Source organism: Megalopta genalis, unplaced genomic scaffold (genome assembly GCF_051020955.1).
Source record: "Megalopta genalis isolate 19385.01 unplaced genomic scaffold, iyMegGena1_principal scaffold0043, whole genome shotgun sequence".
Classification (NCBI taxonomy): Eukaryota; Metazoa; Arthropoda; class Insecta; order Hymenoptera; family Halictidae; genus Megalopta; species Megalopta genalis.
In genome coordinates this window covers 972776-999724 of record NW_027476112.1, presented here as the reverse complement: position 1 = coordinate 999724, position 26949 = coordinate 972776, and the positions used below count along the sequence as shown (strand labels likewise).

The window sequence follows — 26949 nt, the reverse complement described above, 5'->3', positions numbered from 1 at the left end:
TTCGCAAAACGGTGGCATTTTCATGTAAATTTCCTCATCCAATTCACCATATAGGTACGCACACTTAATATCAATGTGTCTTGTATGCCATTTAAAAATTACAGTTAATGCCAGAAACAACCTTACTAAAGAAAAATTAGCCACGGGTGAATATGTCTCCAAATAATCTATGCCCTTCTTCTGTGAGAAACCTTGTGCGACTAATCTCGCTCGATATCTAATAACTTTTCCTTCGGCATTAGTCTTAAGCTTGTACACCCATCTGCACCCTATACATTTTCTTCCATTGGGCAATGTGGTTTCCTCCCAGGTTTTCCTTCTGGTCAAGCTATCTAATTCTTCTTTCATGGCGCTTTCCCATTCAGCAGCCTGTGGAGAACCTAAAGCTTCTTTCAAATCTTGAGGTTCAGTAATTTCCACCAAACATGCTTCGATGTCTCTTTCCCTTGAGCTATTGTTTTCGTCTTCCAGTAACGAGTACTCTTCATTTTCACCATCTTTGGGCTTTCCCTTCCTCCCGTAGGGGTTTCTAACAACCTTTTTGGGTCTTCCTCTTCTTTTCATCTCAGCATTATCTCGCGCTCCCACTATCTCATCGTTTTCAGTGCTTTGTATTTGTGCATCTGATCCTTTTAATGACATGTCGTTTTGTGGCATATCAGAATCCTCTTCCGTACCTATTTGGTTACTGTCATTTAACCACACTTGATTATATCTGTAACTTTCAACGTCCTTTCTGTATATCCATTCGTAACTTCGTTTATCCTCTGCAAATCTTACATGCTTCGTTGTAATTACATCTTGTTTCAACGGGCACCATATTCTGTACCCACGAGTTTGATTAGCGTATCCTACGAATATTCCTTCGATCGCCCGGTCATCCAATTTCTTTCGTCCCTGGTTTGGTAAGCGAACATATGCCAGGCATCCATACACTTTCAAATGACGCACACTGGGCCTTTTATCAGTCCATAGTAGTAATGGCACTATTCCGTTGGTGGCTGTGTGACCTGTTCTATTTTTGATATATGCCGCCGTCGTGACCGCTTCAGCCCAGAATTTTTGGGGGAGGTTTGCAGCTCTCAACATTGACCTAGTCAAATTTAATAACGTTCGGTTTACTCTTTCGGCTACGCCGTTCATCTGGGGAGTTTCCACATTGGATTTCTCATGTTTAATTCCCAGTTGGTCAAAATGCATACTTAATTCTGAATTACAGTATTCTAAACCGTTATCTGATCGAAAACGTTTTATCTTTTTTCCGGTTTGCCGTTCTGTCTTAGCAATATAATTTTTTATAGCGTTGGCCGCTTCATGTTTGTTTCTTAAGACCTTCACTGTAAGCATTCTGGAAAAATCATCTGTGAATGTTATAAAATATCTGCTTCCACGAGTTTGGGGTCAGCTGCTGTATTAACAACTTGTACATCAATATCTCGAAAAACTGAGAACCATTCTTGTCTTTTACAAACGTGATGCGTGCTCCCGCTATCCAATATCCACACATCCTCCATGTCTACATGGTTCAGTGACATTAAGAACGCATCATAGTTCCTTTTGGATTTCGGTTCAATTTTCTTCTTGCTTTTATCTGTTTTCCCCCAACAATCCTTTGCTATATGGCCTACTTTATTGCACCTAAAACATGTAAAGCTTTTAGATTTATTGGTATTATTATACTGTACCTTCGTTTCTGTGACTGGTTTCTTTGTTATGTGTAACGCTTCTTTGTGCATGTCTCCTTCGACTTCTCTCCTAGTAACTCTTCTGTCGTACTCTGCCAATAGCACTCTTTTGATTTCAGATGAGGTAAATTTCTCATCTGGAAGGCTTGTAAGTGCCATGTTGAGACTATCATAACTGTCAGGCAGTCCTGCCAACAAGACGTATGCCAAATCCTCATCTTTAATTTCAGCTCCTGCCTCTATCAAATTATTTGCTATAATTTTTCCTCTCGATAGGTAAGCTGACATAACTTCGTCATCTTTCATTTTTAAACGATGAAACTCTCTTTTTAGTTGAAGTATTCTTGCCCTAGATTTAGGCTGATGCACTCGTTCTAATGTGATCCAAGCCTCATGTGCATTTGTGCACTCTTCGATGTGGATCTGTTGATTATGATCCACATGCAATCCAATAGTCGCTATTGCCTTATTGTCGTTTAGAATAAATGATTTTCTTTCAGCTTCTGCAGAGCCTTCATTCAGCACTATGTTACCCATCGCATAGTCTAATAAACCTTTGGCTTTTAACAGCCATTTCATTTCCGTTTTCCACGTACGGTAATTTCTGTCTGATAACTTTGCTATGTGCAAGTCACTTCTGCTATCCATCTCAAACATTTTTGACCACAAACTCACTTGTAGTTACGGACTACGTCTTGCTCGGACTGAACACGTGCGCCTTTTTTAGGTTATGTTTCACTTTATGCGCAGTGGAATCTTTCTGGGCCCATAACCATTGTTGGGATTAGCCGTGTAGATGGAAACGTTTGTGCGTTGAGGGATTAACAGTCTCCATAAATTGAACACAGTGTAACAAGATTATTTATTACAACCCTCGCCTACAAGACTTAGGATGATGTCTGGCTTACATTTATACATATAGTGTTGGGATGTGACGTATACATAGCAATGCGCACGTAAAGCCATGCGCGCAGTGCCGTCAACGGCTATGGGCAGAACAACCCATCACTTAATAACTAACGCGGTGAGTTGAGGTTGAATGAGACTTGGAATTAGAAACTGAATTGGAAGAATGGCTTGCAGGAGGGGACGACTTCCCTCGCTGGAGCCCGGAATGAGTCTGATCTGTGGTGTGTCTGATCTGAGCTCCTCTGGTCCTCGGCGGCCATGTTGCCGATGGGTGCTGGTGGGTAGTCGCTGTGGTGGGGCGATCGCCGGAGTGGGGCGCTGTGTATTCTGCAGCGCGCGCGGTGGATCGGCGAACATAGTAGTGGGTTGATACAATGGTAATGGTGTGGTTGTCGGTAAACGGTGGTAGTATGTCGACCGTCTGTAAATGATCGACAATGGGTCGAGTGTTGGTAACTGATCGACTGTCGGTAACTGATCGACAACGGATCGAGTGTTGGTAATTGATCGACAATGGATCGACTGTCGGTAACTGATCGACGATGGATCGACTGTCGGTAACTGATCGACTGTCGGTAACCGATTGTTTTTATCATCTGTTGCAAGTGTAAGAATAGATTATATGTATAATACGTTCTCTAAATCTATGCGATTATGGTAGCTTAACCTACGCAATACGTCGGAGGACTTAACATCCCCCCCCCCTTGGGAGAAAGAAAAATGACGGAGGTTATTTTTCTTCTTCGTCGGTATCGGTGAAGAGGGATGGTTTCTTATACGATATAAATTTACTGGTACGCTTAATAGAGTCTTTGAATTCTTTAGAGTCTTTAGCTGTCGAGTTCGTTGGCTCTGTCTTACTAATACACTGTCTATGGGGACGCATTCGGTGGCGGTGCGCGGAGGGACCAATTCACTGTCACTTGGTTTGTTCTTTAAGTATAAACAGAAGTGCGTCAGCGCGCTCCACGACGCCGCGAAGAGCTGGAGACTCCACCCGTAAGCTGCATGTAGAGCGATCCCATTGAGGATTGTGTTGATGCAAAGTTTGATGATTCGTATAGCCAAGTATATTCCCATGAACCCAGCCATTATGGAGCCGAATTCGATGAAGGTGCCCCATATTTTCTTGCTGGTTGATTCCGCGATTTGTTTCAAGGTGTCCTCATCCATCAGATTGCGCAGTTTCACGGATCCGTCCGCGTACGATCTGCCTGATGCACCTTGTGCCAGTGCATTTATCACTGCCATCTTTTCGATGGGGAACATGATGTGTTCATTAAGTTTTTGAATATCTTCCTGTGTGTATATTCCGCCGGTAGCGAGGTTTGTTGGGTCAATGTATTTCCATGCAGATGTCGTTATCGGCTGGAGTGGCGGAGGTGGTATACTCTCTATTGGACGTGGTGTAATCTTGTACCATGCTCCGTGAATTTGGTAGATCGGTGGAATCAATTCGTTGCATATTCTCTTGGTGCCTGTCTTCGTGAGGATGTGCGTGCGTGGTGTCAGGAAGAACGAATTGTTCCCATAGGTGACGGGGAGTTCGTCGTAACAATCCTCTGTTTTCCTGAGGGTGCACTGAACGGGTATGCACTTGATGACGTGTATGGCTTCTCCGGCAGGGATGGCCACGTAACCGGGCTCTTTTACCAATGTTGTGGCGACTTCGGCTGGTGATATATGGACGAGTGAAATAACATTTTTCAAGACCTGGCGCTCCAGTGCGCATTTTTGGTTGATGATGTCTCTATACATTGCGATGATTTGGGACCGGAGATGCTTCTCGACATACACGAATTTCGTGTTCACGTAAGTGAATATGTCCAGGCTATTGATCTTGGTTCTTGTAATTGATTTGAATTTTCCTTCTTTGTCTGTTTCCAAGAGGAGTAGTTTCGGATGTTCGGTACGGATTAGCGTGTAGCCACAGATTTGTGTGCGGCCGGTGCTCGTGAGTGCGAATACGCACCGGATGCCACTGTGGAAGTTGGAGTACTGCTGTGGTTTGGTGTGAAGACCTTGGTAGATCTGCCCTCGAAGAGGACTTCGTATTTGTTGAAGGGACACTGATCGGTCGGCATGATGTCCCAAAAGGTAAATCCGTCCTCCGGATCCGTGCAGTATTCCTTGTCGAGTGTACACCGGTGTCCGGTGGGTAGGAGTATCTCGTTCGTCGAGATTTTGGTTGAGGCGCTGAAGTTTTTGAGAGTGACTCTGATCATTGCTTGTACTATGACTTGATTCCAAGTGCCGAAGGGGTCACTATACGTAGTTCCGCTGCATGTTCCGTCCTGTAGGATAGAGCCTGCCAATGTAATGCTTCTCGCGGTCGTGCTGTTGCTTATTAGTTCTACTAATTGGTTGTTGGGTGGTAGCACGAGTATGCCCGAGTTATGCATTGTTTTGCATGTGTCTCTTGGGGTATTAAGAAGGTACTGTTGGCGGCCGTTGTTCACTATGGACGTGTGGGAATGCATGCCGCAATAGTAGATGGTCCGATCTATTTCGACCCTGCATTGGAAGACTGTGGTCTCCTCGAAGTCGACTATCTGGAGGAGCTGGATACTAGCGTTTTGGATCGTCGGTTCGGTATCGGAGAACTCGCAGAGCGGTTTGTCCACGGTGGAGAACGTAGTCGCGTTTACGGTTGAACCTCCACAGTCGTAGCCAATTAGGGCCGTGGCTGGTTGCAGGATGGCGAGCACGAGGAGTGGTATTGGAGTCTGCATCTTGATGGTGCTGAACGACGAATGAAGAGCCTCTCGGAGCTCACTCGCGGTGACGTATCGTTTCGAGGTCGCGCTGTTCTTGTTCGTGGGCGAGGTGGGGGAGCACATCACTGTCGCGCACCGCATTCGCGTCACCGGTTTGGGGGCGCGTTTTAGTTTATTAGTGTGTACCACTCGCGAGCCATTCTTAACTTTCAATCGCACATTACACTCGTTCACGCGTTCTATAATGCAATAGGGACCCAAATACTCATCGTCGAACTTCCCTTTCCGGGGTTCTTTGAGGAGGAATACATAGTCTCCGACAGAGAACTCCTGCGCGTTGACCCTTCTATCGTAGTATGTCTTCGATCTTTGTTTAGCGGTGTTTAAGTTTTCTTTGGCCTTTGTTATCGTTTGTGATACTTTGGTTTGTAAGTTCTCGAGATATTTGTTATAGGATTCATCGGATGAATCATGGACAGCTGCATTTGCCGAAGGGGTTCTCGCCGTTACACCGAATACTAGTTCATGGGGCGTAAACGCGGTGCCCTCGTGGACGCTTGTTTTGTACGAAAATGTGGCATACGGCAGCCATTCGTCCCAGTTCCCTTTTGAAATGTACTGTTTTAGGTATTCTGTCAGGACGTGGTGCGAGCGCTCGATCGACCCGTTGCTTCGAGGCCTAAACGCGGTAGTACGGAATTGTGAAATTTTAAAACGTCTCGCAATATTCTTCATGAGTGAGCTTAGGAAATTTGTGCCCTGATCAGTAAGAATGCCTCTGGGTGCACCGAATCTACATATGAATTCTTTTATAAAGGCATCCGCAATCTCGATCGCGGTTGCGTTGCGGAGCGGGACGGCTAAGGAATACTTGGTTAAAAGGTCTTGCATAGTGAGGATATAGGAAAACCCTTTTGGTGACGCAGGTAGTGGGCCAACTATGTCCATGGAAATCTTTTCAAATGCGGCGCCCGGTGTATCGGTGATGACCATCGGTTGCCGGGTTTTAACCCTAACCAGTTTTTTTCGTTGACACGTGTTGCAGGTATTGACGAAATCTTGTACCTCTTTCTTTAGGGTCGGCCAGTAATATTTTTCCCGGATTCGCCTATAGGTTTTTGTTATTCCTTTATGGCCCGCGTAAGCCGAACAGTGGTTTTCATTTATGATTTCCGGACGCTCGTTTGAAGGAGGAATGATGACTTTATTTTCGCAAGCGAAAATTTGGACGTTGGTATCGGAGAAGAGTTCAATCAAGGATTTGTAGATCGTTGTCCAAGTCGTATTGTCTATCGTCGTTCTCGATATACTGAAGGAATCTAGTTGGAGTTCTACAGTAACATCTAGGATGGATCTAAGGGACTCTATCACGTCATCGTGCGTCGCTGTGTGGTGTTGTGTTGGTTTTACCGGAAGTAGGATTAATTTTTTGTTACCGAGATTTAGGACTTTCGCGCGTGCTAGGGTAAGGTCTTTAATTTTTGGAATTTTTCCGGAATTGTACAAATCTTTCGAGCCTTCGTCGATCGGTAGTCCGTCCGTTGTGATGAAGGCTATTAGGTTATCGTTCCTCATAACGAGGCGGTCGCGTGTGTTGGTAAATGTTCTTCTAGTAGATGTTGCGGGGGTGTTATAATGTTCAAAGAGGTCTCCGTCTGTGTCGGATTCCGAGTCGGGGCTCGATGTTATCGCCATTTCGGCGGGTTGTCGGATCGTCGGGATTGGTGAAGGGGAGGTACGAGGATGGGAGGGGTCGCTTGTTGGAAGATGGCGGTCGCTGCGTCGTCTTTGGAGGGGATTGTGGTGAAGGCGGCGGAGAGGAATAGGAGGTGGAGGGAGAGCTTGGCGATGGCGGGTGGCGGCCAATAATCGGGGAAGGCCGTCGCGGGGCGGGGACGGGTGGTTTTCTGATGGCGTCGAACATGCCGGATGAACTGGAGTCTGTGGAGAGTGGCAGGGCGGACATTGGGTTCCGTGATAACGCGTCCGCGTTGAGATTAGTTTTGCCTGACTTGTATGTAATTTTGTAGTCGAATTCCGCCAGTTTTAGACGCCACCTGAGTAATCTGGATGTAGGGTCTTTAACTGAGTTCATCCAGACTAAGGGTTGGTGGTCGGTGATTAAATTGAAACGGTGCCCGTATATATATGGTCAAAAGTACTGCGTGCAATAGATAATCGCTAGGCACTCTCTCTCTCTCTCTCTCTCTCTATGGTTGAATAGTTGAGCTCCGCGCCGTGTAGGAGCCTCGAGGCATATGCAATGGGACGATCTTGCCCTGGCTCGCCCTGACTAAGAATACCGCCGATTGCGAAACCCGAAGCGTCTGTAGTGATGTTGAATTCGCGGTCGAAATCGGGGTATTGAAGTAATGGTTCTGTAGTCAAAATTTCGCGGAGGGTTGAGAAGGCTTGTTCTTTTGTTCGTATTTCCATGCGTATTTCGTATCTTTCTTTAGCAGCGTTGTCAGTGGTTTCGCGATTTGTGAGTATTTCGGGATAAACCGGCGATAGTATCCCGAAAGGCCAAGGAATTCCCTGAGCGATTTTAGATTTTTGGGAACTGGAAAGTCTTTGACTGTCGCGATCTTTTTAGGGCAGGGCTTGACGCCTTCCTCGCCTATAACATGGCTCAGATACGCGACTTCCCGGTGTAAGAAGGAACATTTCGAGGGTTGTAATTTCAAGTTCGCTTCTCGGAGTCTCTGGGCCAGTTTATTGAATTTGGACTTGTGTTCAGAGAGACTTCGCGCGTAAATAACTATATCGTCAAGGTAGACAAACAATTCGGTTCCCTGGAGGCCCGACAAAATGCTGTCCATGAGTCGCTGGAATGTTGCAGGGGCGTTGCGGAGGCCAAAGGGCATGCGTTTGAACTCGTAGTGGCCGTACGGCGTGGAGAATGCAGTTTTCGCTGCGTCTTCCGGGTACATTTCGATTTGATGGAAACCGCTAGCGAGATCGAATCGCGGGATTTATGAGTTCGAGAGTTTAGATTTAGAATGGATTTAGAATTAGAATTGGATTTGGAATTGGAATTAGCATTCGAGTTAGACCTTGAGTTAGATTTTGAAAAGAAATTCGCGTTTTCCACGGCATCCACCATCTCTTCCACCCCCTCCAGCTCCATGATCGGCATGTGGAGGTCGACAGAATGGTCCGTGGTGTTAACGCATCGGATGTACGCGTATCTGTCGGAATTTCTCACCACGCAGTGGGGAATGAGTACCCCTGGTGCAAGTTCGCGACGGCTTATGTATCCTACTTTGGGTCCCGTTACCTTTACTGCGACGCTGGCGGTCGTTCGTGGCCCAATTACGCATTTCTTTCGCGAGATAAATGGGAACTCGTTCCCTTGCAATGTTACGCATTGCTTTAAATATGATATTTCGGCTCCGAGCGATAGGAACGCGGATCCCAAGATTCCGTCCGCAGGAATTGGGAATTCGTCCGATACGACGTGGAATTCGACGTCGCGATCGGCGATATTAAGTGAAGCCGTGCTCAATGTTGCGACTGCGCCCTCGGTAATACCCGATATATGGATAACGTTGTGCGTATCAATGACCACGCCCGGTTGCAGCGATGACGCCTTTATAACGTTCGGTTCCGCACCGGTGTCTATCATTAGTCTTGCGTTGTTAATTAGTTCGGGGGACGCGACGACAATGTGTGAGACGGCAGAGGTGGGTTGCAATGTGCGCCCGTATGTTTTGATTTCGGTTGGTTACCTCCCGACGGTCGCTCGCGGGGCTCGGGAGGCCTTGCCCGTTTCCCGACTGCTGTTGTGATTTGATGCGGTTATTATATTCTCGTTTACGACATTCGTGTATATCGTGTCCCGGGTTTTTGCAGTAGTTGCAGTATTTGTGTGCCGAGGGATTACGCGAAGGGTTGTTTATGGGACGCGGAACGGATGTGTCGGGGGACGGTCTTGTGTATCTAGGATTATCTCGGGCCTGTGTATACGGTCGGTCGTAAACACTAACATTTGGTGAGCGCTGGCTCGGCCGTTGCGTCACCTCGCGATACGATGGTCGAGATACCGGAAAATTCGATCTCGGGTGTTCGGCGTATCGTGATGTATATTCAGGCCGGTATGGTGAAGGGGAGCGATAGCGGTTAAGTAAACTTCCGCGGCGGTCATCGGAGAATCGAACTTCTCGGGAAGGCGGACGCGAGTAATATTCCTTATCTGACTCTGCTTCCTTGAAGCAGTTTATCGCGGTATCGAACAATGCTTGAAGTCGGACATGCTCCAAATGTCGCATGCTATAGCGAAGCGTGGGGATGACGCCACGGAGAAAACTGCGTTTCGTCAATTCATCGATATTTTCGATGTCTGGTCGTACTCGGTCACAATCGATTATTGCGTTCCGTAAATCCTTTATTCGCGCGATGAAGTCGAGGATATGTTCTGATTCGCGCATTCTAATGTTCGCCATTTCGCCTCGATAATGGTCTATCGTGTTTGACGGTCCGAATATGTCTTTTAGGCGATTGCAAAGGCTCGCGACGGAGTTTACCGTTTTGTCTTCGATGGCTGTGTAAGCGCGACCCCGTAATTTGTTAATCATTAGTTTGGTCAATGTAAATTCTGCATGAGGCGGTACGAGGTCTCTGGCGCGGTGGCACGCTCGCGTGAATTGCCAGACGGGCAGATTTGTGCCATCAAATTCGGGGACGGCGTTGCACGCCGCGTTCATGGTGATTCCCGTGTTACTGGAATCTGTCGCGGGGATCGGGAATCGTTCGTGGTCGTTGAGCGGTCTAGTCGGGGAAGATTCGCGATTATTATTAGCGGTATTAATCATCGTTAAGTCGTGTACCGTTTCTTTGCTCAAGCGCAACGTTCCTAGCTCTTCGTGAAGGGCGGCCTTCTCGTCTTCGAACGCGTTTTGTCGTTCCATAAGCTTCTCTTGAGCGAGATTGATTTCGGCGGAGAGTTTGTTTCACTTCTCTTCAAATTTCGCGTTCTGCGCGTTTAAGCGAGCTTCGCGGAGCTCTAATTGTCTTTCTAACTCTACGAGTTGTTCTGCGATTCTAGGGGTTTGATGTGAACGTGTACTACCGGCAGGCGTCGACATCGCGAATTGTTGCGAATCCCACCCCTGCCACCAAATTTGTTACGTCCCGCGAGTCTCGACGCGCAAAATATATTATATATCGCGCGATTACCGCGGCAAAGACGCAAAATCGCAACTTTAGGGCACGCGACGCGGTTCGTTCGCGTATCCACTGGGCATTCACGAATAACGCCCTGCGACGGGCGCACAATTGGAATTCTAACCTTTCGGAGGACCTCGGTCGGTCGTTTGATCGCACTCAAGCTCGCTGTGGTCCTCAGGGTTTCCGGGGTGCAATCTGCTCTCTCAGCACGGTCGTAGACTGATGCTCGATGCTGGTTCCGGAAGCTGGGTCGGCGACGAAGGTGTGAGCGATGACTTCGATGACCCGTTCTGGCTACTGGTGTTTCGGACGATACTGCCCGTAGATGAAAGACTTCGCCAACTTTCTCAATTGGTGACGACGACCGGCGCGTTTCGGCATTCGTTAACGTTGATAAGCAATGAGAAGAGAGGCGGTCTTATTACTGCTGCGCCCAGATCATTCGGGGTGAGATCGGTACGAGCGCTTCGGGAATAACATCGTTATTGTATTACGCGTTCGTGCAGATCATTCGGGGTGAGATCGGTACACACGAAGACGGAATAGATTCTAGAGAGTTATGTATGAATACACGAATATGTTGCCGAGTAGGGAGAGAATTTAGGTAGCTAATGATTGACGAATGTAGTAACGATAAAAAAATAATATATTCTAAAATATTACGATATAAGTACTTAATAATTAACGCGGTGAGTTGAGGTTGAATGAGACTTGGAATTAGAAACTGGATTGGAAGAATGGCTTGCAGGAGGGGACGACTTCCCTCGCTGGAGCCCGGAATGAGTCTGATCTGTGGTGTGTCTGATCTGAGCTCCTCTGTTCCTCGGCGGCCATGTTGCCGATGGGTGCTGGTGGGTAGTCGCTGTGGTGGGGCGATCGCCGGAGTGGGTCGCTGTGTATTCTGCAGCGCGCGCGGTGGATCGGCGAACATAGTAGTGGGTTGATACAATGGTAACGGTGTGGTTGTCGGTAAACGGTGGTAGTATGTCGACCGTCTGTAAATGATCGACAATGGGTCGAGTGTTGGTAACTGATCGACTGTCGGTAACTGATCGATAACGGATCGAGTGTTGGTAATTGATCAACGATGGATCGACTGTCGGTATCTGATCGACAATGGATCGACTGTCGGTAACTGATCGACAATGGATCGACTGTCGGTAACTGATCGACAATGGATCGACTGTCGGTAACTGATCGACAATGGATCGACTGTCGGTAACTGATTGGTTTTATCATCTGTTGCAAGTGTAAGAATAGGTTGTATGTATAATACGTTCTCTAAATCTATGCTATTATGGTAGCTTAACCTACGCAATACGTCGGAGGACGTAACAAAAAGCTGCTCGGACACCAGGCTGGCTTTGTCGATTGGCCACTGAAATCCTTCTCGAATCGCCGCCTGGCGTAGGAGATTCCTGTCCTCTACGTAAGGCTGACAATCGTAGAGGACGTGGTTCGGAGTTTCCTCCTCTCCACATTCGCATAACGCGTCGTCGACCAAGGCGAACGTCTTGAGCTTCGCACGGAAGTCTCCGTGTCCGCTCAAGTACTGCGCTACATCATGGTCGACTCTGATCCAGCTCGCTGAGAGTCGGTCTGATACCTCGCCGAAGTATTGGAAGGTTTCCCTACCCTTCGTCGAGGACGACCATCTCTGCTGCCACATCTCTAAAGTCGCCTCCCTCAGCCTTTTGCGAACTTGGGCTTCGGTGACGACTTCGTCAGCCAATTCGGCCTGACTCACTTGATAGGTTCCATGTTGGAACCCGAGTTTCTTTCTGGCTCTGTACACGCAGCTGAACTCCGCTATCGCCAAGTCCACAGGTATCTCCCCGGCGATCACAGGGATCGCATCAGTGGAGACTGTCCTGTAGTCTTTGACGCAGCCAAGCAGAACACGCCTCTGCGCCCTGGTGAGCAATTTACTCGTCCCAGAGGTAAGGCGGTCTGCCCAGCCCGCGGCAGCATACGTGACGATTGGGACAAACAGGCCGCGGTACAGAGTACGCATCGTCCGATATCCTAATCCCCAGTTCGACTTAGCTATCCTTGCTAGCGCATTGAACGTTCGCAAGGACTTACCATTCAAATACTCGACGTGGGAATGGATACCCAGTCCAGAGTCAAAATGCACGCCAAGGTAACGCACATAGTCCTTGACGGCAATATTCCGACCTCCTATTTTTATCACAGGTGGCCTCTCTCTGTCGAGAGAACCTTTCAAGAAAATCATCTCAGTCTTGGTCGCAGACAGCGACAATTTCTGCTGGTCGCACCAGCGAGAAATGGTGTCCGCAACCAACTGGCCATTGCTTTCTAGACCCTTCCTGCTGTTTGCGAAGTTCAAGACAAGAAGGTCGTCTGCATAGGCGATGGGCTCGCAAGCGAGCCCGGCGTTCGATAGGAGCTGTAGAACCTCGTCAAAGACTAAGTTCCAACAGCTCGGACCAAGAATTGATCCCTGTGGGCAGCCTTTAGTGACTTTCTTCCGCACTGCACCGCGATCAGACACCATAGTCACCACGCGGCCGTCGAAGTAGTCGACCACCAGTCTAAATAGGTTTTTTGAACAGCCTCGCTTCCTCAACGCGTTGAGTATGCTTGGCCACCAGACATTATCAAAGGCACCGGCTATGTCGAAGAGCAGACCCACGACATACTTTTCCTCTCGACCGGACGCAAGCTCCCTCATCTTTACCACGGCATCAGTCGTGGTTCGATGCGGCCTGAATCCGTATTGCCGATCGGAGGCGTAGTCGGGGTGCAAAAACGAACTAGCTAGTCGCGTAGCGATTAGCTTCTCTAAGACTTTGCCTACGACCGAAAGCAAGCATATTGGCCTGTAGGACTTTATCTCCGCTTCAGGTTTCTCGGGTCCTTTAAGGATGGAGATGATGGACCCGACTTTCCATTCCGCGGGAAAGACTCCGTGTGCCAGGCATCCGTTGTAGAGTCGGAGGAGCTCGCATGAGATCGTATTAAACGAGCGTTTTAGAACCTCCGGCTCAATTCGGTCTAGGCCTGGACACTTGCCGCTCTTCAGTCGGTTGACCGCCGATCTGAGCTCCGAGAGGGTGAAGGGACTAGCGTCCTCACTCTCCGGCTCAGTAGCGGCTTCCCTCCTGACTCGCACATGATCTGGGGAGTCGTTCTCGGAGGAATCGTCCGGAATCAACCCCTCCAGCAGCGCGGAAGCGGTGGAGTCCCAGTCTGTAGTATAACCCTGGGCAGTGTTAACATTAATGTTCGCGATGACCGTGCTGGCTGTCATCTTCTGCCTCGTGATCTTATAAATGAGGCCCCAGGGTTCTTTGTTTCCCTGCTCGGTCACGAATGCACGCCAGCTGTGCGACCGAGCAGCTCTAATGGCGGCTTTGTAGGCCTTTCTCTGTTTGAGATACTCGGTCCTCTTGGCCGCCCTCTGCTCCTCTGAACATGCCGTGTTCTGCGAGGCTCGTCTGAGTTTATAGACTCGCCTCTTCTGCCTCGTCAGGTCGGCCGTCCACCATGGGACGGATTTTGAATGCCACTGCTTGGTTGGCATTGAGGAGTCGCACGCTTGGACGTTCGTTCTCTCGATCTCCTGTGCTAGATGTTCAACCTCCCCGCGATTCAATGGACTGGGGGGTATACTCCTCTTACTTTCACGCAGCGCCTTGTCGAACTCGGACCATTTTGCGCTTCGGAGTCGGAACCTTGGTAATAATCCGTTCCGGTTGGTGCTGCTGTCGCTACTACAGATTTCAGCAGCACCGTCCTCGGCGCAAAAACTCAAAGTAAACTCTATGACTCGGTGGTCGCTGGTCGTCAGGTCCTCGCGGACCTTCCAACCTCGCACCTTGTCGCATATGTCAAGTGTCGCTAGTGTGACGTCGATGTAAGACCGTCCATTAGGGCTGGAAAACGTCGGAGCGTTTCCAGCCTCGTTCAAGACAACCAAGCCATGGCTCACGATAAACTCTTCGAGTTTACGGCCTCTCGCGTCCGTCTTCGCACTGCCCCACTGGGCTGATTTTGCGTTAACGTCGGCAGAGATAATGACTCGGTTATGCCTCAGTGCGGAAAGAGCTCTCCCCAACCGCGCCAGACCTGATTCAACATCATCTGAACGTTGAAAGTACTGGCTGATCAGGAAGAAGCTCCCAAACGAACCCGAGATGCTGGCACAGGACAAATGCGCGTCGCACAAGTTAGAGACCTTAACCACGGTTAGATCCGGGTTTCTGACCGCTATTGCAGCCATCACCGGATCGCCTGCCGTGATCAGCCTCGTTCTCAAGCCTAGCCCGGGCACTATACCCCGCCAGCTATATGGCTCTTGTGCAAGCAACACATCTACCCCTCGCCTATGCATCTCAGTCCGGACTTCGTCGGTCACGTTTCGGGCCCGCTGCATGTTATGCTGCATGACCCGTATGACTCTCGAGCGTCGCCGGTTGTTTGTACTATCCATTCAAATTATTCCTGTCTAATACGAGACATCTCCAAAACTAGCGCTTCTTGATAGGAGGCGCAGGCCGGGTCTCGCGACTTATGGTCGTCTGGTCGCCCTCTGTCCTTGCAGTTGGAACAAACCGGAGGCTTGCTCTTTCTGCTGCAGAGCGCATAACCGTGCCCTTTATCGGCACAATGTCCGCAGACATCCTCTTTGAATTTACAGCGCTTCGCGGTGTGCCCGAAGCGCTGGCACTTGTAGCATCGGGTGACCTGCATGAAGTCCCGCACACGGCAGGAACTCCACCCGAGGTACACCCGGTCCCCTCTCTGCGCCAGCCGCCGACGAATCTGCGGACTGACGGCCACAACCCAGTTGGCTGTCTCCGGGGTCTTGCCAGCCATGCGATTGACCCGAACACCCGAAGGCACATCCTTCTGGGACGCCTCAGAGAGGTTTTGCCTCCAAAGACTGGAGGCAATTTCCTCCTTGCCCATCCCTTTCGGAATATCATAAATCAGGACCTCAGGGTCCCGTTTGCTAGGCAAGGAGACGGACAGCCCCGCACTCGTCAGCTTTTTGTTGCCTACGAAGGCTTTTAGGTCCTCCTTGCGATCGCTTTCGACGACAATGCCACCGGAGTGGATGCGTCGAACCGATCTGACACGGATCGCCTCCTTCGCAGGTTTCACGATCGACAGAACAGCTCTTTTGGTAGCCTCGCTGTTCTGTCCTTTATCCTTTGGCGGGAAGATACGCACCACGTGTTGTGTCGGTGGTCTTCTCGCTTCCGGAGTAGCTGTTTGGTTGACCTTAGCCACTTTTTTTTTCCAGTGGAGGGGGAAATGCATTACGCACACCATAACCATGGTAGTGTGGGACTGGCCGAGGGTAGTGCAATCGGCTTACCCACTAAAACCTAACCTCCCTTCAGCCAAGTTGTAGGAGCCCCCCTCAATGGAATCCGCCTCTCAGCATTGCTTCGTGAGGGGGGCGGCTGGAATTACGGTTTTTTAGACCGACCTACTTGTCTTTGCCTTGCGGCTTGGCCTTCTTCCTCCTCTGTACATCGTTGACAGCAGCCTCCCTCTTCTTGAGACAGTCCTCAACGTATCCCTTAAACAGTATCTTGTCCTCGTCATCCTTCAAAATCCTTTGTATCTGGTCTATCGAGAAGGCCCCGATATCTCCGACCAGGGCGGAGCGCTCACTATCGTGAGCCGGACACGCCATCAGGGCATGTTCTACAGTGTCCTCAGCTCCCCGGCACAGCAGGCACGTTGGATCTTCCAACTTCCCGATGCGCGCGAGGAAGCTCGAGAAGCATCCGTGCCCAGACAGCACCTGCGTCATGCGGAAGTCCAGCAGCGCAGGGCCCCACTCTATCCAATCCGAGATCTTTGGAATGATCCCGTGCGTCCAGCGTCCACCGGTGGCTGCGTCCCATCTCCTCTGCCACTCGGTCAGCGTCCTGCCTCGCTCCTCTTTCTTGACCCTCAGAGTCAGTTGTCCATACTCCGGAGAGTCCCTTACCAGACCCGCCAATCTCGTGTGGACGCGCCTCCTCTCCGCCGCCACCAGCTCGAAGGGGGGGAACCCCGACAGGACGCACAGCGCGTCCAGCGCGGTGGTGCGGTACGCCCTAATAACTCGCGTAAGTATCGCCCTCTGTGCGGTGTTGAGTAGCCTCCTGTTATTTCCCATGCGGACAGCCGGGGCCCAGATCGGGGCTGCATACATGACCACCGACTCCACCACGCGGTAGTACAATGTTCGGGCCCCGTAGCCTCCCCCATCCAGGTCGGGCATGATTCTCCCCAGCATGCCGGCATACCTCGCGGCCTTCTCGCAGGCGCTGCGAATGTGGGCCCGGTAACACTGGTTGCCCTCAACCACAACCCCAAGGTAACGCGTTGCCGCGCATGCCTTGAGGGGGGCGTCACCAATCCTCACCGAGATTTGCTGTCTGGCTTTCCAGCTCGTGAGGTGGAGGACCTCGCACTTGTTCTCCGCAAGCTCCAGGTGGTTGCGGTCGAACCAGGTCTTAATGTCTTTCAGGGCCGTGGTGGCCTTGCTCTTAGCCGCCTCCATGTCCCCGGCGGTCACGATCAGGGCGGCGTCATCGGCGTAGCCCAGGAGACAGCAGTCCCGCGGCAGCTCCATGTCCAGCAGTTCGTCATACTGGACGTTCCAAAGCAGAGGGCCCAGGACCGATCCCTGGGGCACCCCCGCATAGACGGGTGTCCGCTCCGCAACCCCGTCCGCCCATGTCAGAATGCTGCGCCTGCGGAGGTAGCTGTTCATCAGGTCAAGGAGGCGGGGGGTGATGTTCCTCCTTCGGAGGGCCTCCAGGATGTTCTCCCACCTTGCCGCGTTGAACGCGTTCCTGACGTCTAATGCTATCAGGAAACAGTGCTTCTTCCTTCTCTTCGCCGCGTCCCAGAGTTCGACCACGCGGCTAACCGCATCCACTGTGCTTCTCCCCCTCGTGAACCCGTATTGGTTGTTGGAGAATGAGATCATGGATGCGATCCTCCGCTTTGTGCAATACTCAAAAGCCTTTGCGAGGTTAGAGAGTATGCAAAGCGGTCGCCAGGCAGGCCGGCCGTCCGGGCCCGCCTTTTTTGGTATCAGAACAAGCCTGCCTACCTTCCAATCACGGGGGAAGTATCCGATCGCTAAGCACCTCGTAAATAGGTGCGCGATATGTCCCGCCGCACACCCCGCCAGCGTCCGTACGACCGGCAGAGGCATTCCATCCGGCCCCAAGGCACGCTTCCTAAGTCTTCCCAGTGCCGCGCGGACATCGTCCTCCGTGAACGGGGGATCATTCCCCTCCTCAGTGAGCCCGCTCCGAGCGGTCAGTCGGGGCGCAGCATCGACGACGTCCCGGCCGAGAGGCGGAGGGGCGACGGTGAACAGCCTCTCCACTAACGCCCGCTGTTCCCCGCGGCCCAGTGCGGCCGGGGGAGGCCTCCCCTTTATGTTTCTCACCACCCATTTGTAGGGTTTCCCCCAGGCGTCCGTGTCTATTCCCCGGATGAACCTCCTCCAACATGCCTTCTTGGAGTCTTGAATAGACCATTTCAGTTCTTTCTTGTGTGCCAAGTAGATGGCCTCTGCAAGCTCAATCCGGGATGTGGTGCCCTTTTTTCTGGCTCTCTGGAGCCTTCTCCTGCTCTTGACCACCGCTATCCTAGCCGCCTCGACCCCAGGTGACCACCACCATCTGGGGCTTCTGTGTTCCGAACGCAGCTGGGGGCGGGACGCCTCCCTCACGAGTACTGTCATCAGCTGTATGTAGCCATCTATATCCGCCGCCGTCTCGATAAGGAACGGCGAGGCCAGTCTCGCAGCCGCTTAGTAGAGGGCAAGAAACTTGTCCACGTTGACCGCTACCGGCCTGGGCGCCCCTCCGCACCGAGCGGCATCCTCGGCGAACTCATGCCTTATATACAGGTGGTCCGAGGCACTTTCTGTGTCAATGATGTTGCTAGATATGTACTTCCGGAGCACCGCCTTTCCGCAGAACATGGCGTCAATCACCGAGTGCTGCCCGTTCCTCTCAAACGTGCGCCACCCTCTGCTGATGACCGGGCTGATTCGAGCCCGATTGGCCATCTCGAGGGTGGCCGCGCCTCGCGTGTCCGTCTCCGCCGACCCCCATGCCGGCGACTTCGCATTGAAGTCACCCGCTACGATAACCCGGTTGTGGTCCAGGGTACCCAGCAGGTCCTCCAGATGCTGCAGGCGATCCTCGAACTCGGCCAGTCGCACGTTTGGCGAGTAATAGCAGCTCACTACTGTGATGTCTCCAAGCTGAACCGCCACGCATCCATCCGCTCCGGCCAGCTTCTGAATTGGGGCCGTCCTCCTGGTAGCCCTTTCCGTGACCCATATGGCCGCCCTGTCGTCGCTTGCCCCGAACCAATTACTCAGAATCCTCCAGGGCTCGGATATGATTACCACATCCACGCCCCAGTCGACGGCATTTTGCTGTAGCAGGTCGTGAGCCAGCCTGCAGTGATTTAAATTTATCTGCAGGATACTTAGACCTTAGCCACTTGGGCGTAGGTCAACTGCGCGGCATTGCAGACCGTCTTCGGGAGAGTTCCCTTGGACGGCCCAGGTCGCATCGCACTCATTACGGCAGGACGCGCTTTTAGGTCCGCCCTGACCGCGGCGAGTTGCCCTTCGACGAAGCTGTTTCGTTGAATCAGCTCCTGGACCAACCCGTTGAGTGCTTCGACCTCTGCTAGTATCTTCGACCCGGACTCCTTGTTGACTTTCGACGCGGGTCGGAAGCAAAAGGTCCGTATCTCTGATACTCGCCTGAAGGCTTCGTCTCTCACGAGATCGAGAAGCCGTACCTTATGCCCGGAAACCGTCCCCTTCGATTTCCTGGCCTGGTTTGCTGTGGCCTTGCCAGTAGGTGCGACTGGCTTGGCACGCTTGGCGTCTTCGCCCATCAGAACCCACTCGCCGTAGCGTATGGTCGTTCCAAGCCGATTGACTGGACCAGGGCTGCTTTTCTCGTCCAGCCTCCCATCTAGCCGAAGCAGAGGCCAAAGGTACGTGTTGGGGACGTCTCACCCGCAGGAGAGGGCCCCCTCAGATCCCAGGATCCTCTTTTCCGAAGACAAGGGTCGCCACGCACGGCAAACACGCGGGAGACAGCAGTCGGAGAGGCTGCCTCTTCCTCTCCACCACACTTCGTTCAGTTCGCTATGTTTTGAGGACACGAGCTATCCAGCGGTACCTTTTTCGTGGAGGCTCAAGTGTGGCTAGGGCACGTTTGCCCCTTGCGGCCTGGGTTGCCCAGGTGATTGGTTGCATCCCGATTTCTAAATCCAGCGGCATGTTGCTACGTGGCGTGCTCAGACAACGAAAAGGCGGCATTCCAGTAGACCAGAAAAACCGCCTAACGTGACGCGGGGAGCTGAAGCCACAAGTGACAACAGCTCCCCGGTAGGAAGTAGTACAGCATACACACACACACACACACACACACACACACACACACACAATGCTGCACAAGAACACGCCACAGCCCGTATGCTTAGTCAGGGGCCTCGCCATTATGCGAAGTACTACATGTACAACGCACTGGCGGTCTCAAATACCCTCATCGCCGATGCATCCGATGCATCCGTCAACTCGGCAGCAGCATTTAATCCGTCGGCGTGTTGCTTTGTGGCGTGCTCATACGACGAAAAGGCGGCATTCCAGTCAGACCAGAAAAACCGCCTAACGTGACGCGGGGAGTTGAAGCCACAAGTGACAACAGCTCCCCGGTAGGAATTAGTACAGCATATACAATGCTGTACAAGAACACGCCACAGCCCGCGTGCTTAATCACGGGCCTCGCCATTATGCGAAGTACTACATGTGCAACGCACTGACGGTCTCAAATGCCTTCATCGTCGACGCACCCATCGACTCGGTAGTAGCAACAACCTTCGCGAGGACTAGTTCGGGGGTCGCCTCTCAACCCTGGGTGGCCACAGACCGCCACCGCCAGTAGATAGGGACATTTTTTTTTCATTTCGTTACTATTCAGATTACAGCTCGAGCTATTGCTCATAGCTATTTATTGTCTCTTCTTTTTGATTTTAACACATTCATATAGATTTGGGTTTTATCCCAATAGTTCTTTAGCTTTCCAAATTCTAAGTTATAGTCTTTCCTGAATAGTCTTATAATGAATTTTATTAATTTTACTTATTTTTACATTATTATTTTTTTGTAGTTTTATTATTTTATTTTCAGGTCACTTCGCCGGCAAATCAAGGATTTGCCGTTGCCCGTCCCTGCCCCGAGGAGGCGGACCTTCTACTTTCACTCGATAATATGTAAGTGTTCCTTAATTCAATTATATGTTTTGCGTATGTTGCAAACTTTCCAAATAATTCATTCGTCGATATTAGATGTTCTTTTGTCATATTTATTAATATTTCTGTGTATCTATATCTTTCATATGCTTCACATTGGTAAATCATATGATCAACTGTTTCTTCATACTTTTGACACGCTGGACAGATATTGTGATCAGACAAGCCTCTCTTGTATAGGGTACTAAATATAGGTCCATATCCAGTAATCAAATAAATACAATATCTTGAAGGCCTAAACCATTTGTTCTTAATAGTAAATTCAACATCCCTAATAAATTTATATGTATCTCTTCCATGAGGATCGTTATCCCATCTGTTTTGCCATTCCTCTATAATTTTCTGATGTATCTTTATTGTTTCTTCTTCAATCCAATCAGACCATATGTCAGTGTCTTCATTGCTTTCTTGTTCCAAGCCTTTCTCTCTGAATGTGTAGCTCTTCCATATAGTCGTTTTGTTTCTTCTAACTCTAGTAATCAGGCCTTGTTTAATTATTTCCAAATCCAGTGGTAATGTTCCAGCAATCACCTGCATTGCCACCGTAGAAGTAGTTCTGCAGGCTCTTGTGAGCAAAAGGAGTAGAGTTCTCTGAGACGCCATAAGGTTTCTTTTAACATAAGCGTTATTTACTTTATCATACCACAATACTGCTCCATACTTCAAAATCGGAAGAGCCACAGCATTATATAAGATCTTGATAATATGATCTTTTATTCCCTATTTCTGGTTAGTTATTCTTTTAATCATCATAATGAATTTCAGTATCTTTTGCCTAATATATTTAGAGTGTTCTACAAAGGTACAGCTATTATCTATGATCATGCCAAGGTACTTTATTTTGATCAACATATCTAATCTTGGCATCATGGATTCTAATACTCGGCATACGATCTTTACTTAGTTTTCCCTTCATCAGCATAGCCGACGATTTATGAGATGAAATTTTTAATTTATGTATTTTACACCATTCTTCCAAAATTTGAGCCATTTTAACTGCATTTTCTTCTATTTCTTTTCTACTATTTCCCCTGATGATAAATATTAGATCGTCTGCATATGCTGATATTTCAACGTCACTATCTTGCATTTCTAAGTCTACTTTATCTAATAATGCATGCATGCACCAGTTCCATACAGCAGGTCCGTGCACAGAACCCTGCGGACAGCCTTTTTTCATTTTGCGATCAATTTTATTGAAAGTAGAAATCATTCTCATCTTTCTTTTCGCAAAATAATTCTGGACTATTTTTAATAAGTGGGAATTAATTCCTGCCTCAATCAATCTATTATATATGGCCGGCCACCATATGTTGTCAAAAGCGCCTTCAATGTCAACAAACAAGGCCACAGCGTATTTTTTTGGGTTATATTTAATTCAATTCTTAAACGAATAAATGCATCATCTGTAGATTTACCCTTTCTGAAACCAAATTGTTTGCAATTTTCCATGTCTTTCTCTTGATAAATAATGTTAATTCTATTAATTATTATGCGTTCAAATATTTTCCCCAAAACTGGCAGTAAAGCAATCGGTCTATAAGAAAATTTAGTAATTTTCTGTCTTTTGTCTGGTCTTTTAATATAATTTTTAGTTCAGCAATTTTCCATTCTTCTGGAAAAATTCCTTTTCTTAAACAATTATTAAATAAGTTCAAAATTATATTGCAATCAACTCGCCACAATTGACTAATAATTTCTATAGTAAAATTATCCAATCCTGGAGCTTTTTTCTTTTTCATTCTATTGATGGCAAGTCTTATTTCTTCTTTTGTTATGTCCTGTTCTAAATTACTATTTCTATATCTTTGAATTCTTTTCTTAATATCTTGTAGTTCTTCTGATTCATTTGTTTCATTGATAGGAGGTACACACTTATTCATAATTGCATCTACTGTCTCTGCCCAGGTCTCAGCCTGTCTGCCAGAAGGGAGTATTACTGCACTCAGTGTTATTGGGGATTGAATCTTTTCTCTAACTATTTTATATGCAATACTCCAGGGGTCCCTGTTTGCTTCAGTCTTAACAAAATTCTGCCACGCTTCTCTCTTGCATTTTCTTATGGCCGCCACATATATGTTTCTAGTTGATTTATAGGCTGTTTTGTATTCTTCTAGTAAGTTCGTCAAATTAAGTTTTCGAGCTCTAGCTAGTTCTTTTTAGCCATATTTGCATTCGATCTTAATATATTTAGCTCATTATTCCACCATGGAACAGTTCTTTTACTTTTGCCAATCTTTGGAATAGATCGATTGCAACATTTATGTAACAAGAAATTAAACTTTTTAACTGCATTGTTCGGCTCTATATACTTAATCTCTTCTAACTCTTCATTTGTAAATTCCAATTCAACAAGCTCTTCGAAACAGTCCCAGTCAGCTCTTTTTATACAATATCTCTGATCTCTACTCCAGATTCTTCTTTGGAAGGTTGTGTTTGATATATTGAACGAAATTAAGTTATGTGGTCACTAGTAGTGATTATATTTAAAACTTTCCAATTCCTTATTAAATTTTTCAACTTTTGGTTAGATAAAGTTAAATCAATATTAGATTCTCCTCTTACAGAGGAGAGATTGCTGCCACCCACACGGAGATTCAACTGTAGGTTGAATAATTCTCATTCCTTTTGAATTATACCCTCTTACTTTGTTCTTATAATTGTAAGGTTCTTGAAGACATAAAATGTCTATGTTTTGTTCAACTAAAATCTTTTCGAGGTTGGAAGCAACAGCAATAGATCTTTGCGCATTAATTTGGCCAATTTTTATAGACATTTTTTAGTCTACTTCTGTACAGTTCCACATTTCGAAGGTATTCAGGACAGTCCTTACTTCGCACATTGTGATTTACGTCACGCGTCTTCTCATTCTTACACAATTAATACATTTGGTTTTATCTCTCTCCGGACAATCATTTTATATATGGTCTTTTGATCCACAAGTTTCACATAATTGATCAGGCATGCTACAAACCTTAGCTATATGTCCATAACCATGGCATTTGTAACATCTAGTTACATTTAAATATTCTCTGATTCTGTAGGTACGCCAAAACATAAATATTCTTCCTTTTTCTACTAAATTAATAAGGTGACTCCCAGGTATTTGAACTATCCAATTAAGTTTGTTATCCTTAACTTTAAAACTGTGTACAAAGTTTACTTCATTTTTTAGTTCTTCAATTTCATTCGTATCTATATGACTAAAATTTTTATAAATAAAATCTTCTTTTAGATCCTCCAATTTATAATCCTTTTCAACATCATATATAATAATGGACGGATTAATCTTTTTAGGACTTTCAATTCTAAGTCCAGCTGTTTCAAGCTTGCTCGCCTTTATTAAATTCACATCTTCAACATCTTTTACCTCCATTACCACACCTCGATTTCTCATTTGTCTTACATTTCGCACTTTTAATTTGGTTCTTACAGAATTCAATTTTTTCATTAAGTCAGCTTTAATCTGTTCATTATTTCTCTTGTCTTGTTCATTTTCGGGTTTAATGAGCAAAACTTCATATTTTTCTTTTCTAATAGTTTTTCTTTCTTTTTCTTTTCCAGATACCCCCGGAAATACAGCCTTTCCAGTCATCGCTGCAACGTGTGCATAAGACTGTCCTTTGGGTAAGTCTTCTATTTCCTTTAATTGTTGCAAGGTTCTTAATTTTTTATTCTCTACGATTTCTTCTTGAAGTGCAGACTCAAGAATTAGCCATTTTTCTAAAATAAACTTTATTGAACTTTTATTAACTTTATTTGATTCATCGAATAAAAATTTCTCCAATTTTTCCCTTTCATGTCGAATCACTTGCAAAGATGTCTTTGTTTCAACTTCCTTATCCATTTCAGAAGTTTCATCTACACTCTTCTTTCTCTTTTTAGGTTGGTACGGCGATTCAGGTTCCCGGAACTCACCAGTTCCAGAGTAGATCGAAGAGACAGAGCTGGCCCGGCTAAGACTATAGGTGTCTCCATTTCGTGCATGACCTCTTCTCTCGTCGCACTTTGTGAGCGTTTGCGCTCCATAGTTTTATGTTTAATTTTTGATTTAAGATCCATAATGAGTCCCACGAGTAGGTTGGAAAAAATGTCAACCCAGGCAGAGCCACCGTACCTGGGCAAGGCTAAGTACTGCTGGAGGTCGCCAGGTATCCAGTAGTTGGCCGCTAGTGACTGGTGCTCCCACCAGCCAAGTGCGTCTTCAGTTGATTTTCTTTTTCTAAATCCAAATTGTTTATTGTTTTCAAGTCCTTTATCTCGATAAATATTATTTATTCTACTTATTAAAATTTTTTCAAATATTTTCCCTAAAATTGGCAGCAAAGCTATAGGTCTATATGATTTTAATAATTTTCTATCTTTTGCTTTATCTTTTAAAATAATTTTCACATTGGCTATTTTCCATATTTTTGGGAATATACCTTTTCGGAGTCAATTATTAAAAACATCCAGTAAAATTCTGTTATCAATTTTCCATAAATTTTTAATTATTTCTATTGTAAATTTATCGAATCCTGGTGCTTTTCTCTTCTTTGTGGATTTTATTGCATCATTAATTTCATCTTTTGTTATATCTTTTTCTACATTACTGTTACTATATCTTTGTATATCTTTTCTAATATTCTGTAATTCCATTGGTTCATTCATTTCATCTCCGTCAGGTACACATTTATTTAAAATCGCATTTATTGCCTGTGTGTAACTTATTGCCTGATTACCAGATGGGAGTATAACAGAACTCAAGGTCATGGGTTCATGAATTTTGTCTCTTACAATTTTATAAACAATGCTCCAAGGATCTTTATTCGCTTCTACTTTTACAAAGTTATGCCACGTATCTCTTTTGTTTTTCCTTATTTTAGCAACATATATATTTCTAATCGTTTTATATGATTCTGAATATTCTTCAATTAAATCTATTAGATGGAGCCTTCGAGCCCTACTAAGTTGTTTCTTTGCTGCATATGTTTTTCTCCGTAATTCTTTTAATTCTTCATTCCATCAAGGAACTGTTCTATTACATTTGCTAACCTTGGGAATGGATTGTCTGCAGCATTTATTTAACAATTTGTTGATATTTGTTATTGCTGCATTGGGTTCCATGTTCTTTAGATCTTCAACTATTTCTTCATTAAATTCCAAATCTACAGAATTTTCAAATTTCTCCCAATCCGCTTTCTTAACATTAAAACTTTTTTCTCTATTCCAGATTCTTCTTTGTAAAGTTGTCTTTCCAATATCAAAAATAATTAAATTATGATCGCTCGTTGTAGATAATTCCTGAACTTTCCAATTATTTATCATGTTAATTACTTTTTCATTGGCTAATGTAATATCTATATTTGATTCTCCTCTTGTAGACGAGAATGTAGGCGGATTATTTGGTTCATTCAAGATATATAAATTATTTGATATTATAAATTCTTCCAGTAGCCTTCCTCTATCATCTGTGTAATCTGAATACCATAGATTTGGAATTCGCATCCATAGTTAATATTATATTGCTATTGTCGTCAATATTGTTCAAAATATATTCCATCCTCTTCAGAAATGGTTCCAGCGAAAGGGATGGTTGGCAATAGACATTAATAATATATAGATCAATAGATCTAGTGGTTACCTGAAAACACATTATGTGTTCGTCTTGGCAAAGAACGTCCTGTAGTATTTGTACTTTGTCATTACTCGCTACCGCTGCCACCCATGGAGAACAAACAGATGGTGAATAATCCTCATATAGTTCGAATTATATCCTCTGACTTTATTTTTAAAATTATAGGGCTCCTGAATACATAATATATCTATTTTTTGCTCTTTCATTATAATCTCCAGGTTAGCAGCAGCAGCAACAGATCTTTGAGCATTTATGTGTGCAATTTTTAGTGCCATTTCAGTCTACTACGGTATAGTTCTAAATGTCTTAGATACTCAGGACAGTCCTTACCCCGAACACTATGATTTATATCACGTCTTTTTGACCTTTCACAGTTCACACATTTGGGATGGTCCTTATTGTTGCATTAATTCTTCATGTGTTCCTTAGATCCGCATATCTCACACAATTGATCCGACATTCCACACACCTTGGCTATATGTCCGTAACCATGGCATTTGTAACATCTTGTCACATTTACATA

General features: G+C 46.8%; 1 protein-coding gene across 6 annotated transcripts in view; it reads left to right on the top strand.

Moving 5' to 3' along the window:
* LOC143261239 (uncharacterized) overlaps positions 1–26949 on the top strand; it is a 174318-nt gene that overhangs the window by 146299 nt on the left and 1070 nt on the right. For 4 of the 6 annotated variants that reach the window (XM_076527819.1, XM_076527816.1, XM_076527817.1 and 1 more), the window contains 3 exons: positions 20688–20770; positions 24374–24436; positions 24695–25005. In XM_076527819.1, coding sequence (XP_076383934.1) covers positions 20688–20770; positions 24374–24436; positions 24695–24971 — 423 coding nt within the window. In that variant the 3' untranslated portion in view covers positions 24972–25005. Of the gene's footprint in view, positions 1–4470; positions 4692–20687; positions 20771–24373; positions 24437–24694; positions 25006–26949 lie in introns of those variants that run through there. The other 2 variants (XM_076527820.1, XM_076527818.1) reach the window with 2 other exon arrangements.